At 41.5% G+C, this 17,023-nt stretch overlaps 2 protein-coding genes across 4 annotated transcripts in view; one reads left to right on the top strand and one right to left on the bottom strand.

The window, feature by feature from the left end:
• The window catches only part of LOC137434858 (ran-binding protein 9), a 75,200-nt gene extending 68,051 nt beyond the window's left edge, over positions 1-7,149 (top strand). Inside the window, exons 13-15 of the mRNA XM_068128011.2 lie at positions 4,274-4,428; positions 5,059-5,170; positions 5,263-7,149. Of these exons, the coding sequence (XP_067984112.1) occupies positions 4,274-4,428; positions 5,059-5,170; positions 5,263-5,393 (398 nt within the window). The 3' untranslated portion in view covers positions 5,394-7,149. The remainder of the gene's footprint in view (positions 1-4,273; positions 4,429-5,058; positions 5,171-5,262) is intronic.
• Positions 7,150-9,925: 2,776 nt separating this feature from the next.
• The window catches only part of LOC137434864 (uncharacterized), a 28,684-nt gene continuing 21,586 nt past the window's right edge, over positions 9,926-17,023 (bottom strand). Inside the window, exons 3-7 of one of the 3 annotated variants that reach the window (XR_010985957.2) lie at positions 13,370-13,468; positions 12,711-12,764; positions 12,466-12,603; positions 10,644-10,728; positions 9,926-10,517 (exon numbers count right to left, since the gene is read on the bottom strand). Coding sequence is in view for 2 of the 3 variants with exons in the window: in XM_068128021.2 (XP_067984122.1) it covers positions 9,988-10,517; positions 12,466-12,603; positions 12,711-12,764; positions 13,370-13,468 (821 nt within the window). In the remaining variant the exon portion in view is untranslated. The remainder of the gene's footprint in view (positions 10,518-10,643; positions 10,729-12,465; positions 12,604-12,710; positions 12,765-13,369; positions 13,469-17,023) is intronic. The other 2 variants (XM_068128021.2, XM_068128022.2) reach the window with 2 other exon arrangements.

Raw genomic sequence — 17,023 nt, 5'->3', positions numbered from 1 at the left:
ACACTTTAGATTTACACTTTAGATTTACACTTTAGAATTACCCTTTAGAATTACACTTTAGAATTACCCTTTGGAATTACCCTTTGGAATTACCCTTTAGAATTACCCTTAAGAATTATCCTTTAGAATTACACTTTAGATTTACACTTTAGATTTACACTTTAGAATTACCCTTTAGAATTACCCTTTAGAATTACACTTTAGAATTACCCTTTAGAATTACCCTTTAGAATTACACTTTAGAATTACACTTTAGAATTACACTTTAGAATTACCCTTTAGAATTACCCTTTAGAATTACACTTTAGAATTACCCTTTAGAATTATCCTTTAGAATTACACTTTAGAATTACCCTTTAGAATTACACTTTAGAATTACACTTTAGAATTACACTTTAGATTTACACTTTAGAATTACCCTTTAGAATTACCCTTTAGAATTACACTTTAGAATTACACTTTAGAATTACACTTTAGAATTACCCTTTAGAATTACACTTTAGAATTACCCTTTAGAATTATCCTTTAGAATTACCCTTTAGAATTACACTTTAGAATTACACTTTAGATTTACACTTTAGATTTACACTTTAGAATTACACTTTAGATTTACACTTTAGATTTACACTTTGGAATTACCCTTTAGAATTACCCTTTAGAATTATCCTTTAGAATTACACTTTAGAATTACCCTTTAGAATTACACTTTAGAATTACACTTTAGATTTACACTTTAGATTTACACTTTAGAATTACCCTTTAGAATTACACTTTAGAATTACCCTTTGGAATTACCCTTTGGAATTACCCTTTAGAATTACCCTTAAGAATTATCCTTTAGAATTACACTTTAGATTTACACTTTAGATTTACACTTTAGAATTACCCTTTAGAATTACCCTTTAGAATTATCCTTTAGAATTACACTTTAGAATTACCCTTTAGAATTACACTTTAGAATTACACTTTAGATTTACACTTTAGATTTACACTTTAGAATTACCCTTTAGAATTACACTTTAGAATTACCCTTTGGAATTACCCTTTGGAATTACCCTTTGGAATTACCCTTTGGAATTACCCTTTAGAATTACCCTTTAGAATTATCCTTTAGAATTACACTTTAGATTTACACTTTAGATTTACACTTTAGAATTACCCTTTAGAATTACCCTTTAGAATTATCCTTTAGAATTACACTTTAGAATTACCCTTTAGAATTACACTTTAGAATTACACTTTAGATTTACACTTTAGATTTACACTTTAGAATTACCCTTTAGAATTACACTTTAGAATTACCCTTTGGAATTACCCTTTGGAATTACCCTTTAGAATTACCCTTTAGAATTATCCTTTAGAATTACACTTTAGAATTACCCTTTAGAATTACACTTTAGAATTACCCTTTAGAATTACCCTTTAGAATTACACTTTAGAATTACACTTTAGAATTACACTTTAGAATTACCCTTTAGAATTACACTTTAGAATTACCCTTTAGAATTATCCTTTAGAATTACACTTTAGAATTACCCTTTAGAATTACACTTTAGATTTACACTTTAGAATTACACTTTAGATTTACACTTTAGATTTACACTTTAGAATTACCCTTTAGAATTACCCTTTAGAATTACACTTTAGAATTATCCTTTAGAATTACACTTTAGAATTACCCTTTAGAATTACACTTTAGAATTACCCTTTAGAATTACACTTTAGAATTACACTTTAGAATTACACTTTAGAATTACCCTTTAGAATTACACTTTAGAATTACCCTTTAGAATTATCCTTTAGAATTACACTTTAGAATTACCCTTTAGAATTACACTTTAGAATTACACTTTAGATTTACACTTTAGATTTACACTTTAGAATTACACTTTAGAATTACACTTTAGAATTACACTTTAGAATTACCCTTTAGAATTACCCTTTAGAATTACACTTTAGAATTACCCTTTAGAATTATCCTTTAGAATTACACTTTAGAATTACCCTTTAGAATTACACTTTAGAATTACACTTTAGATTTACACTTTAGATTTACACTTTAGAATTACACTTTAGATTTACACTTTAGAATTACACTTTAGAATTACACTTTAGAATTACACTTTAGAATTACCCTTTAGAATTACCCTTTAGAATTACACTTTAGAATTACCCTTTAGAATTATCCTTTAGAATTACACTTTAGAATTACCCTTTAGAATTACACTTTAGAATTACACTTTAGATTTACACTTTAGATTTACACTTTAGAATTACACTTTAGATTTACACTTTAGAATTACCCTTTAGAATTATCCTTTAGAATTACCCTTTAGAATTACCCTTTAGAATTACACTTTAGAATTACACTTTAGAATTACACTTTAGATTTACACTTTAGATTTACACTTTAGAATTACACTTTAGATTTACACTTTAGATTTACACTTTGGAATTACCCTTTAGAATTACCCTTTAGAATTATCCTTTAGAATTACACTTTAGAATTACCCTTTAGAATTACACTTTAGAATTACACTTTAGATTTACACTTTAGATTTACACTTTAGAATTACCCTTTAGAATTACACTTTAGAATTACACTTTAGATTTACACTTTAGAATTACCCTTTAGAATTACACTTTAGAATTACACTTTAGATTTACACTTTAGAATTACCCTTTAGAATTACCCTTTAGAATTATCCTTTAGAATTACCCTTTAGAATTACCCTTTAGAATTACACTTTAGAATTACACTTTAGAATTACACTTTAGATTTACACTTTAGATTTACACTTTAGAATTACACTTTAGATTTACACTTTAGATTTACACTTTGGAATTACCCTTTAGAATTACCCTTTAGAATTATCCTTTAGAATTACACTTTAGAATTACACTTTAGATTTACACTTTAGATTTACACTTTAGAATTACCCTTTAGAATTACACTTTAGAATTACACTTTAGATTTACACTTTAGAATTACCCTTTAGAATTACACTTTAGAATTACCCTTTAGAATTACACTTTAGATTTACACTTTAGAATTACCCTTTAGAATTACACTTTAGAATTACCCTTTAGAATTACACTGTAGAATTACACTTTAAAATTACACTTTAGAATTACACTTTAGAATTACCCTTTAGAATTACCCTTTAGAATTACCCTTTAGAATTACCCTTTCGAATTCCCCTTTAGAATTACCCTTTAGAATTAGCCTTTAGAATTACACTTTAGATTTACACTTTAGAATTACCCTTTAGAATTACACTTTAGAATTACCTTTTAGAATTACCCTTTAGAATTACCCTTTAGAATTACACTTTAGAATTACCTTTTAGAATTACCCTTTAGAATTACCCTTTAGAATTACACTTTGGAATTACACTTTAGAATTACCCTTTCGAATTAGCCTTTAAAATTACCCTTTAGAATTACACTTTGGAATTACACTTTGGAATTACACTTTAGATTTACACTTTAGATTTACACTTTAGAATTACCCTTTAGAATTACACTTTAGAATTACACTTTAGATTTACACTTTAGAATTACCCTTTAGAATTACACTTTAGAATTACTCTTTAGAATTACCCTTTCGAATTACACTTTGGAATTACACTTTGGAATTACACTTTAGAATTACACTTTAGAATTACCCTTTCGAATTAGCCTTTAAAATTACCCTTTAGAATTACACTTTGGAATTACACTTTGGAATTACACTTTAGAATTACACTTTAGAATTAGCCTTTAGAATTACCCTTTAGAATTACCCACTGGAACCCTTTAAAATTACCCTTCAGAATTACCCTTTAAAATTACCCTTCAGAATTACCCTTTAGAACCACCCTTTAGAATTACACTTTGGAATTACCCTTAAGAATTACCCTTTAGAATTACCTTTTAGAATTACCCTTTAGAATTACACTTTAGAATTATCCTTTAGAATCACCCTTTATAACCCATTACAATGACGCTTTAGAATTAAACACGGTGGGTTCGAAAGGTTCTTCTTCATTTTTGAGGGACGGACAGAGCCAAACATTGAATCTGCTTCACCACTTAAAAATTTAAACTCCAAGAAATGCTCCAGGATTGAACGAGTGTGGTGTTGGTGAAATTTCCAGTGAAATGATGGATAAAATCAATCAGCTATCGTGGGAGTGTTGATGGATTTTGAGCTTTTTATTTCTTTTGAAATTCCATGTCCTTTTATTTGCTTTCCGTTTCCCCCCGCCCTCCTCCTCCACCCCATGTGCAGATGTTGACCTGGCAGGGTCTAGGCGCCAGCTGTGTGGCGGGTTTCTTGCTGCCGTTGAGCGGATGATCCAATTTGGGAGAGAACTGCAGCTTTTGTGTGACCAACTTCAACGGGAGAGCACGAAGCACGTCGGAACCAACGCCCGCGCCCTCCAGGCAATGGCTGCACGCACAGCACCTCAAGCTTGGTCTCGCATGCCTTCAAATTGCTGCGGCGAAGCGAACGCTTGGACACACGGCAAACTGTACCGTCCTTCCTAATGGTTTAAAGGAGCCGTTTCACTGTTGTTTCCAGTGCATGCTGCCATGTTTGCTGTCATGTGACTTCCTGGCTCACCTAGGACGCCGCATGGGTTTGCCGAAAATGTGTTTCCTTGCATGGTTTGAATATTTTATTTGCGCTCAGTCGTAGATCTTTTCCAAGGTGTTTACAATCCTGGGTGGAATACTTGATTGCTTCATTCTCATAGCATATTGATGATGGTGTTGGATTTTGGAATTTGAGGAAGGCTGAGAAGCCCTCCTCGCAGATGGGGCACCTTGAGGTCAATGTAAAGGGATATTGGCGATTTGAAATTGAGCCGCAGAACCCCATTGTGACGTGTCCAAGTGGATTCTGGGTTTTGTCTAGACACGTGAGCGTGACTGGGTTCCGCGTCACTATTCTGAATTCCGACAACGGCTGCACCTTAAAAACCGTCGGTTGCTCAAGTTCCTGTTCGTTATTGTTGACGATTGGCTCGATCAATGCTTACCTTCCGGGTCGTTTGTGTTCTGTGTGAGCAGGATGCGTTTAGTTTACTGGCTTATGCAGATCCGTGGAGCAGCCCCATGGGGTATCAGCTGGAACCAGCACAGCGAGAACAGATATGTGCCGCTCTCAACAGTACCATCCTAGGTACCATTTTGCACTCGGTTTTGGCTCATGACCACCCTCCGTCCCTCAACTCCTCACATTTTAACGTCGGTTTCTCTCCTTTGTCTCGGCAGAGTCTCAGAACCTTCCCAAACAGCCCATGCTCGTGCTGGCAATGGGACAAATCTCCGAGTGCTTGCGGCTCATGTCCCGGATGGGGATCGGCTCCTGTGCCTTTGCCAGACTCGAGGAATATCTGCACTAACCAAGTGCACAGACGTGGTACCGGCGGGACGATTCGGGGTCGCCGCTCGTGCAGGAAGGACTGGGGAATGAGGTCGAGAAAGAACGTGCAGTTTGTGAGTTGTGCGGCTTTAGATCAAGTTGTATTGTGGAAGAAGGAGCGAGACGTGTGCCCGAGCGGTGGTGAACCTCTTTTAGAAGCGATGGAGTCTAACGTAATGTGGATATTTCATTGTGATTGTTGCACGGTGTTGCAAATCATCCGGTGACCGTTCACGGTTTCCTTCTCCGGCACATGGATGCCCAACTGGCACACACCCGTGTAGCAGATGGGTTGCAATCGGCACGTCGTTTGTGCTTTCTGCTCTTCCTTCTTTTCCGCAGCACTTCCACATTTCTTTTTGACCTTATTAATCCTTCACCTTATTATAGCCATCACGTCGTTATCCCTCTACCCCTTTTTGCTTGCTCCGATACCCTCTTCCCCATGCCAACCCACCACTTCCCTAACCACAATTTTTTCCCATGCCTTATGTATTTCCATCTAATCCTAATATTGTTGCTTTCATATTGTTTAGCTCCACAACTGTTCTTGATCGTCCCAGTGCCGATTAAGGTTTCCATCCTTGATTCCTGATGCATGTAACTTTGCTCATGGCGTTCTTTATTATTATTATTTTTTTAACCTCATACCTTTTCGCCTTGTAAAGCCACATGATCCACATTTCTGTACCACCCCCATCCTGGCCTGACCCCCTTTCCCTGATGTACTTGTCCCCAACCTCTGTGCTTGCATGGTTAGCTGTACATACATTTTGCTTTTGTAAATAATCAGCATGCAAGCCCGGCCAGCCCTCCGTCCCACCCTAAGCCACACGTCTCACCCACCTCTCCAGCACCGCTGCACCTCGTCTTTCCTCGAGTTTAGGTTTTGGAACCCTGGGAAAAGATTTTGGCTTAGGTTTATGTGAGTTTTGTTTTAAAATGATTCGAGTCTATGTTTGAGTTTTAAAACGTACAATCTTCTTGCGAGGATCAGGGGCCCGTACATGGTGTCGAGAGGACTGGCACATACGGACGTACACGACCGCTCGAATGCACACGAGTACAGCGAAGACCATTTGGGAAGTGAATGTTGGTGACAATCTTGTTTAAAAAAAAAAAGCAACAAAAGGCAGATAGATTGCAGTGGGACTATCCAGGTTTACCCATCGGCCTCGGCTGAGAAACCGCTTGGCCGCCAGAGGTCATGAGCACACGGATTTGGCTCTAAGGTCGATTTGGCTAGTGGCTGCACGGAGTCCTTTTCCGTGCAAGGCCTCGATAACGGACTGGTTTTGCAAGCATGTCCTGGTGTTTTTATGTCCACATTGCAGGTCGGTCTCCTTACAGTCGTCCATTCATTCATAATTCCCTCCCCCCTCGTGCCCCCCTACCCTTTCCCCTCCCTCCCCTCTTGGTTTCCTACTGTCTTTTGTTGACAGAGTAGCAAAAATTACATTTGAATGAAAACCTTGTAAAGATTTTTTTTTTCTTTCTGTCTGGAACCCAATGTTACAGCTCCATTTATTTATAATAAGAACTTACACAGCAGCTGAAGTCACGTATTTGTAGTTTAGTTTCCCTCCGTTGGCAGGTTTTGTTAAAGTGCCGTGATGAGTGCTTGTGTGAAGAGCTACGACAGTCATTAACGCTGTGCTGTCGTGAGCTTGAGAAAACGGCTGTTTTCCTGTTTGCATTCATTTTAATTGTTAACCACAATAAAAAGGAACATGGTACACCGCTGTGCAAGATCTGTTCTTCTGGATGCTCGTGGCCTGTATCTTGGTGGACTCTGCGTATCTATAGCGATCACGTGCACTCAGACATGCTTGGGTCATGGTTAGCTTGGATGATCAGAGTGACTGTAAGGCTCGTCTTTTACCCTCTTTGCCTCCCTCCACCTCTCCTCCATCTTGATATGTCTGCCGACATTATTTGGTGGGCATGAAAGATCCCTGATGTCATTTGTGAAGACCGGGTGAGCTATTGCCAGCATCGTGAACAAATTACAAATTCCTGCCCTAACTAGTCAGTCAAACGTTAGGCCTGACCAGCCAGTTCGTGAAAGACTTTTTCCCATGATGTACCAAGAAGCAGTTTTCTCTCATCTCAAATCTGTGCCCTCCTCCCCCTCCTCCTCCCCCCCACGGTTCTTCTCTAACTGTGCCCCCCACGGTTCTTCCCTGGCTGTGCCCCTCAACCATCACTCCATAATTCTTTCTTGCTAAATTCATATTGAAAACTTTTTTAATGTATTTATTTTTCGTTTTTATTTTATTTTTTAGTATTTTTTACACTCAACTTGGTCAACATGTATTAATGGATTGGTACCTTGCAAGGCCTCGAGGATGAACACACTTCATAAATACTCTTATTAATGGGGTGCCCATTTTTTGCGGGGAGCTTATGCGATCGAGCAGTGTCCAGGTTAGTCAGTGAGTCCATAAACACTTCACTCATTATTGCTTGAACCAAACACGATTTCAATGAAACTTGGCCAGAAGCTTCATATCTGATGCCTAATGCAGGTGTATGACCGCATCAAAATCTGCACTCATTATGGTGGTCTACTTCAAATTGAAATGAAATTAACTAAATTAATTAAATTGAATTGGTGAAATTGTATGGCCTTTTGCCCCCCCATAATATATATTTGCTTTCTTCTCCAAAGCTATACACACAATTTCAATGAAACTTGATCACAACTTTCATCACCCATGATGTACCAAAGTTTGTTAACGGCATAAAAAATATCAAGGTCTGGGGGGTTCGAGTGACTGTTGCTCCTGATCCAGGTGAGATTCAGGACCCGCGGTCCTATTTTTTCCCATGCCATTCCTACATATGGAGAACTACCGTATTCCATCATAGTGTTATATCGGTGAAGTGGAAGTGATTAACAACTATTGAAGTATGAAGATTATTGTTAAGTGTGTGGGGCTAGGTAATGAAATACCTTAGTCCAGATAGAATTGTATAGATTAGCGTGCTCCGTATGCCGTGGAGCCACCTCGATGTATTTAAGTTAGGACCGGATGTTCGTGTCAGCGTTTGTGTCTCCGTGCGAGGGGTGGAGCTATGCCAATTAGATAGGGCATAAGAATAAATTCCCAGTGTGTAACTGCTCTTGTGATTTTTCCCTTTGTTCTTATGACATTTATTCGGCCAGCCATGCGATTGGCACATAATTAAAATAACACTCGCCAACCGGCTCCGGACACCACTACCCCGCCTAGCCAAATCTTCTTGATGGGCGTCAAGAATGGCCGTGAGGCCACAGCCCGATTGGTTAGAGTGTGACATCATCGAACATTCTAGTGCTGGAGCAAAAAGGTGAAGCGACCGCCATTTTGCTGTCTCTCGTTCTGGGCTTGGTCGCAGGTGGTCGCATCCGCGTTCTCTCTCTGTTCCTGGCTGCAGTGAAAGCGGAAGCATTTTTCTGTCTCTGTTCCGGGCTATGTGAAAGGCGGACGCAACTCTCGCTCTCTTGGTGCTGGCTCGTGATGGTTATGCTTCATGCTGTGTGCGCCTGAGAAACATCGGCGCTTTGTGGAACGACCGGAAGAGGGGGACGTTTTGCCGCCGCTTCACGGCTCAGTGTGCCGCGTGGCGATTCGTGCCATTCTGAGCAAGATAAATGCCGGCCGGCAGGAATATTATTTATTTTTACTTTCGTTTTCCCCTTGTTCATATACGAGTCCGTGTGGAGGCACCTCAATATAGGAATTAGTTTACCGTAAGTTCATTTTTGTTATCCTGGCATTATTTTCATTAAATTCATTATTGATTGCATTTTTAATTCCTGATGTTCTGTCTTGTTTATTTGTTCGTGGTTTCGGAAAACCCTCGTTGCATCCGTCCGTGTAAATAAGACCAGGAAACTGTTCCCCGCGCGTGCCAAAGGACCCGTCGTCAATTCGGCTCATACACCTCAGAGTTAAAGCTCGGTTGGCCATCCATCACCCAGGGGTATTAATCCTGGGGAGGTGACAGTATGCACACCATTTCGAAGGAAAACAAAACTTTTATTACGGAAGGTCAATATGCTAATTAATCATGGCAGGGTGGGGTGAAGAGTAGTGGGAGGGTTGGGGGGAGGGGAGATGGGAGGTGGTAAAAGAGTAAGGAGATCCCTCTATGAAGTATTATCCAAATGACGCTGAGATGTAACCACGGTCCTCATCACAGCAGCGAGGTGTATTACCCTGCCTTCACCGCACATCTTTTCCCAAGTTATGTTCGTTGTCCATGCTCAACAAAACGTCGAATCCTCATGGCAAATCATCCGTTTTCACCCTTAACTCGACGCAGCTCATTGTCCACAAACATCGAGAACAGCCAGGTGGGTGAGAACATCGATCGATAATTTCATTGAAATACTTGGGTGGAGGTTAGGCCCGTGACATGTTGGAGGTGGTTTTATTTATGGAAATTGTATTGTGCATTTGCCTGCAATCTCCTTTGCTGGACATTTAAAGTCAGAACACGTCCATAATAACACCACATGTCAGATCTTCTTCCTCATGTTTATTTCACATTTAAAGATTAATTATTTCCTGAGTTTCATGCACATGTCATTGGCTGTTTTCTTCTGAGTGTTCTTTTTTAACAGGTACTCTGAGCCCCCGATAGGTCCCAGCGTTATTTCGTCGACAGTCCCCGTTGTGCAACCTTGTGTGCCTCCGAAGTTCGTTTGACCAAACGAACGTCTCATCACAGACGGGACATTTGAACGGGCGCTCCCTCGTGTGAACCCTCAAGTGGGACTGGACATGGTGCAGCTGCGCAAAGGCTTTCCCACACACGGGACAGGTGAAGGGCTTCTCCCCCGTGTGGACCCTGGCGTGCATTCGAAGCTCGGTCGACCGCGCGAACCCCTTCTCGCATACGGAGCACTTGAAAGGCCGTTCTCCGGTGTGGACCCTCAGGTGCTCGTACAGACGCCTCTTGAAGTTGCACGTGTAGGGGCAGTAGGTGCACTTGTGCTTCCTGTGATGAAAACCTTGGGGGTGTCTCTCCATGTGCTGCATCAGCGTGGCCTCGTGGTGGAACGACTGCGAGCAGCTTGAACAGGAGAACTCTCGTGTACCCTTCAGCTGCCCCCCTGCAACAAATGTACAAAGAACCAGTTTACAAGTGCAACCATCTTGTTTCCTTCGGTCTCGTAGATACGAAGCTGTGTTGTCCTTTCTCCTTTAAATCATTTCTACCTTTTGCCTGTTTTTCTTACCATGTGACCCACGGTACATACATCTTCTTCTTACTGTCACCAACGACTCGGCACCTCTATGTTGTAACTCGTGCAATCGCACCACCTGATGGGGACGAGTTGTCATTTTCCTTAAGAGGTTTGGACTTGCCTGGCATTCCTTGTGTAAAACCGCAAGATCCAAAATATGTATAAATCCATTTTATTATCACGGTATCACCACCAATCCCCCCTCTCGCGCTTATGTTAAAGATGATTTTCGTGCAGCCTTCATGTACACATCTGGAAGAAGCCTCTGCCGCTCTCTCAATTCTCTGATTCCCTCCAGCTCCTCCACGCATGCGTTGTTCCGCTAAACCCTCTTCTGGTGCCACTTCCAAAATCCAGGTGAACTGCAAACCTCAACTCCTTTGTCCCTCTTTTCTCTCATCTCTTGATCTGAATATTATTCCATCCCACTCGTCCTCCAAGGCTTTCAAGCAGGTTGTGCACTACAATCCCATGTTGCCCCCGACTTACACCGTTTCCTCCCCCACGTTCATTTATTCATTCATTACCTTACTTATTGCGACAAACTTGTCCCTTCATTGTCCTTTTTCCCTTTGTCATAGATATCGTCTCAATCTTGGATAGAGAAAACAACCCACCATCGGTGTCATTCTACTACTCATATGTGCTCGCAGTACGTACGGTCCCTTAAATGGTCTTCCCTCAGATAAAAAAACTACAGTTGCACCATTGGCCGGTATTTTGGTTCAAATGCACATCGATGTAACTCGAGACATTTGCACACCTGTCCAGAAAACAAGGCCTCATTTGAATGGCAGGTTGAGAGACCATATATGCTGTGTATTACATATCCATCCATAGCTGTAAGGAGCACTACTTTAACTACACAACAACAGGCAGTTTAAGGCCATTTTCCCTGCTAGAGTGGGGGTTAGCCTTGCGGTCCCCATGACAATCTTCTCCATCTTACCCTATTTTCTGCATTTCTCCTTGTTAACCCCCTTGCCCGCATTTCTTCTTCCACCATCTTTAGCAAAGTCTTTCTCGGTCTTCCCCGTCCTCTACTTCCTTCTACATTCATTTCCATCACTCTTCTCAACCAATCACTTTCATCCTTCCTCAACACATGACCAAACCATCTCAACCTGTTTCTCTTCACAGCATCCATCACAGGCTCTATTCCCATCATCTTTCGCAATTCATCATTTGTCTTCCTCTCTCTCAACGATACTCCGCATATCCATCGAACCATTCGCATTTCCACCCTTTCCAGCCTTCGTTGCTGCTCTACGTTCATTACCCATGTCTCGCTCCCATAAATCATAACACTTCTCACACATGCAGCATACACCTTTCCCTTCAGCTTCAATGACACTCCCCTCATCATCAGCACGCCACTCAGTTCCCAAAACTTCTTTCATGCACATCTCACTCCAGCAACCGTTGCCGAGTCTGATCCACCTTCTCCATTCAGCATGTCTCCGAGGTAGCAAAATGTTTTCACACCTTCCAGATTCACGCCGTCTCCAACATCCAACTCAACATTTCCTCCATCTGCAGCTCCCTCTGTGCACACCTTACATTTGAATGTAGCTGCCACACTGGTTAATGACCCTCTCAACCACTACATTTTTGATGAACCCACTCAGCGCACATTGTACATTGAATGGAGTTCACTCCGACACCCTTCCTGCACACTAACAACACCTGCTCTCGTATTAGTGGAGGAGCTAGCACACGTTAAGTAGAAATGGATACATACCAATTAAAAACTTTCAATTGCTTAAAATGGTGGATTGACCAAGTTTGAGCACGTGTGTAAACGCATTCTTACCCAGTGTCGGGTATATGACGTCACAGGCCTGGGTAAGAATGCCGTGCGACCCCAATGCTGCTCCAGCAGCGCTCATAGCTTGCGGGTGACCCAAGGGAAGGCCTTGGAACAAGCTCACGTTGTCCGCAGTCACTTCACCTGCACACAGTGCAGTACGAGGTTGTGAAAGGTCGTTGATCGACTGCACATTCCACAGGTTTGAAAAGCGTACATTTTCAGCCTGCTGGCAAATGCAAACTACTCACCATATGTGCACTCCGCTAGAGTATCAGATTCAACCTTCAACTGCACAACACCCCCTGCAGGATTGGTATAAATGCCCTCAAACAAAATCCTACAACCCAAGATTTCCATCATATATATATATATACTAATGTATGAAGCAGCAACCATCATCCACAACATTACCTACAAAAACGTGCTTTGCTGAGCCCGCCCTCCCCCAGTGGCTTTCACGACACACTGAGCCCGCGAGGCCCCTCCAGTGGCTTTCACCACTCGCTGAACTTCCCCTTCCCCTGGGTGCATTCACCACTCACTTAGGCTGCTCTCCCCGAGTGGCTTTCACCACTCGCTGAACCCCTCCACCCCCTTCCCCTGGGTGCATTCACCACTCACCTCGGCTGCTCTCCCCGAGTGGCTTTCACCACTCGCTGAACCCCTCCACCCTCTTCCCCATGGTGCATTCACCACTCACTGAGCCGCCCTGCCCGAGTGATTTTCATCACTCGCTGAACTTCCCCTTCCCCTGGGTGCATTCACCACTCACCTAGGCTGCTCTCCCCCAGTGGCTTTCCTGCTCTCCCCACAATGGCAATTCTACCTTGTTTCCTTGAGGAATATATCTACAGGTACTGCATTTGAACTGGTAATGATGCAATGTGTGAGCATAAATGTTGCTAACCGCTCCCAGGTGGGGTGACATCGCAGGTCAAGTCGTCAGAAGCTGCATCTTCGACACAACCACCGCTCAGTATCCCTCGTGGGTCGTGGGAAACTCCATCTTGTGAAGATCCATATGTTTCACACACGCATGGTCGAGGTTACATTAACATAGTAACTTGATATTTAAAAAATCATCTCAGGTCGTTCATTTGCTGCCAACACGATGATCCCATGTAAACAACCATCGGTACTATAAAAGGTGGTAGATGTCATGGGAGATTGCCGTTTACGACTTGTGGAAACTTGATTCTCAAAAGGTTGGTTGTACAACCACAAATGTACGTCACCACAATGATCCTCAGCCTATTACAGCGGTGTCAGTATCTTCGGAGAACGATGATATCACCCACAAGCACTATCACTGCAAGGACTAATAGGCCATGGGGCATACCATTAAAATCCACTTTTTCGTGCAACAGGAATGGGGATTACTTGATTTATTCATGAAAATCAGCAAAATATTCGTTCCATTCGATATAATAATGTCCCCAATAAATATACCTGCACATTAAAATACAAATAAAGAAAGAATTTCGATTAAAAAAATCAGGTTTAAAATTCGCGGACAAGGTTGTTCACGTGATAAATTCAGCGAATGAGCGCTCCAGATACGTCAGGTGCCGTAATTGGCCAATCACGCAGCTCATACTAAGCTCCGTTCGGTAGCTGACAAACCAAGATGGCGACGCCCATTGCTTCGGCAGTGACAGGAAAACCTGTTCAATTTTCGTCCAAATTTTGCGTGATGCATGTTGTCCATAAAACTAAAAGCAATTTCATTCAATTCAATGATAAAAACTGGGCCCGCTTTGTTGAATTTGCGAGTAAATGGTTGCTCTATGACTGTAAAGAACGCGATTTACTGGCCGACTGTGCGGTAAAGCTGGGGCTTGATTTTGCCGATACACAATCCTGCATTGAAGCCAAACCAGAAAATCCCAACATTGGCTACCATTATGATTGTTCACGTCGCTTTTGTGACATCAGTAAAGTGAACAGGCTGAAGGAGAAAAAGACCGAAACATCTACATCTCATGGTAAGTTAATATGATTATGTAGTAATTTTTTTAGTAAGCTTTAAGTTTAGCCAAAAGTTTCAATTGTTCTGCAAACATAGACATGATCATGATGATAGAATCTGATCGTGATGATAGAATTCACATTACATTGCCATATATCATGATCAAATAAATCATCATGCTTGATTCAAGCAAGTTAGTAACAAGTTCCGGAAGATTTGGAGTTGGCCTTAGAAGAGTAGTATCTTCAAATTCAATTGACAAATGTACAGCAGACTCAGCAAGTCATGCATGATGAAATGTACATTTTATGATTTTGTTTATCTATTTCAAGACTACAATTTATAATACAAATCGTACTATTGCAAGCATGCTCTTTTACTTTAGTAATAGTATCATGATATGTGGGGATATTGTGGTTTATGTCATCAGGCTCATGTCACACCTCATTACAGTTTTTAGGATCCACAAAGAATTAAGAAATAATTTTGTACATGTAGACTACACATTTTTACTAAATTGTACGGTAGGTACTTCTTACTGTCCTGTAAATGATGGTAATAAAAAGTATGTTTACCTTGTCGGAGAAGTTGTTAAAAAAACCATGATTTGATATTTGTTACTAAAAAAGACAGATGTTTGCAAAATTTTAAACTCTATAATTATAAACAATAAACACATGTTGTTTATTTTTATTTTGTATTTTTGTTTTGTTGTTTTTTTGCGCGGTGGTCATGGTCATTAATATTTTTACTAGCAAAGCGTGTACAAATGTATAACAAGGGATGCACCAATAGATTCTTGGGGGGGGGGGACATGGAAGTTTTTTGAAGAAAAAAAACGTCACCTACTATTGTATTGAGGCAAAAAAGAAAATTTACTCACTGATCTGAGTAGAAAAACAACAACTGAATATCAATGAAATACATTAGATATGAAAAAACACTTTGCCGTCTTGGTGGCGGAAAAAAAACCCCACTTTGTTTTTAACAGTTCCCGAGAAATCCTTGAAGACGTCGGAGCTATCGACAATTTAAAAAAAACAACATGTGGACTTTGTTCTAAACAGTTTCTCAAAAAATCCAGGAAGACGGCGGAGCTATCGACAATTTTTTGTGCACAGTGTGCATGTATACTTTTAAGGTGCAAATGTTTACTTGCACAGTTACTTTGAGTGTGACCGCTATTTTGTCAATGCATGGATGATGCTGCCGGCTTTATTTGGGGCAAATACCAACGTGAGATGGCACAAGTTTTTATTGTTGCATCAAATTGCACGTTCCATCCCATGATATCCTAAAGGCCAAACAAAAATATTGTTACAGACGCGGTGGTGGATGTTAGTTTACCGAGCGGTTTGGTATGACCACGTCTGCACAGTTTACCCGATTATGCTCGAACGTTGACTAGTCGCGCTACGCTAAGTCAATGAAGGAAAAGACACACGGCTGGGATTAAAATGACACGACACCAGGGATACGGTTCTCAAGACCTCCGGAGGAGATTATATTAAGGCGGAAGGTTAGATTACAACTACAAGAGGGACATCATAGAAAGACAGGCACTTAGACACACTTATATTAACCCCAACAGACGACAGATAAACGGGACAAGGCTGACTCACACGGGGATTGATGGCAAGGAAAGGCGGGTAGCGATGGCTCCAGGTGCACCTGGGCTCAGGGCAGAATCGACCCGGTCCGGTCCAGAGATGCGGGAGGTTTCACAGCGCTCGAGGTGGCGTCTTGTCGTCTCAAGCTGGGGGCGCATCTTACGTCACGTCCGGTGAGTCGCTTCGTATATCCGGCGGGGAGTGACACGCCCTCGGCTCGTTAGCTCCGCCCCAGATGGAATCGGTCCGCCCTTCTTATTGGGTGCGGGGGGGGGGGTTACCAGGCTCCGCCCTTGACGAGGAGCTGACAGCCAGCCCCTTCGTGGTAACCCCGTCGGAGCGCATGGTCATGGCGGCTAACCGAGCCGGTGTGAGGACGCACACTCCCCGCGCCGCCGCCGCGCCGCCCCCCTCTGCTGTTGTAGTTGTTGTTGTTGTAGCTTCTTCATGGGGAAGAGATGCGGGGAGGTATGGGAAGGTCCTAAACTCACTACTGGTGCCATATAATCACATTCTGGTGCAACGAAGAGTCAGAATTAATGGAAACGAGTCCTTAACTGACATAGACTAAGAATAACTAGCAAGATGTCCGAAAGTTGTCTACGTGAGATGCGGTGGACCTGGGCACGACATTTAATGGGGGAAAAAGTGGAAGGTCGGTTCTACAGAGTGTTGTTTACAGACAATGGGACTAGGGAATGGGGGATTGGGGATAGTTGGGGAGTATTGGGGAAATAGGGGAATATTTACAAGCGGATATGGAGGCCAAATTCCATATTCGCAACATTGCACCCTTCTCTACCCTCGGGGCGTCCCGACCCGATAAATTTTTACCTATTTTAGTGTGGCACTCAGATGTAGTTCCCTCTACTATTAACTCTACCCTGAGTGCGACAGTTTTACAGATATTCACAAATGAGTAAATATGTCCCCCTGCGACGTTGCACCCTTCTCCTCACAGAAACACACCCACAGGATAACC

Source organism: Myxine glutinosa, chromosome 9 (genome assembly GCF_964187855.1).
Source record: "Myxine glutinosa chromosome 9, kmMyxGlut1.1, whole genome shotgun sequence".
Lineage (NCBI taxonomy): Eukaryota > Metazoa > Chordata > Myxini > Myxiniformes > Myxinidae > Myxine > Myxine glutinosa.
Note: the sequence above shows the minus strand (reverse complement) of the source record. Positions and strands in the feature narration are given on the sequence as shown.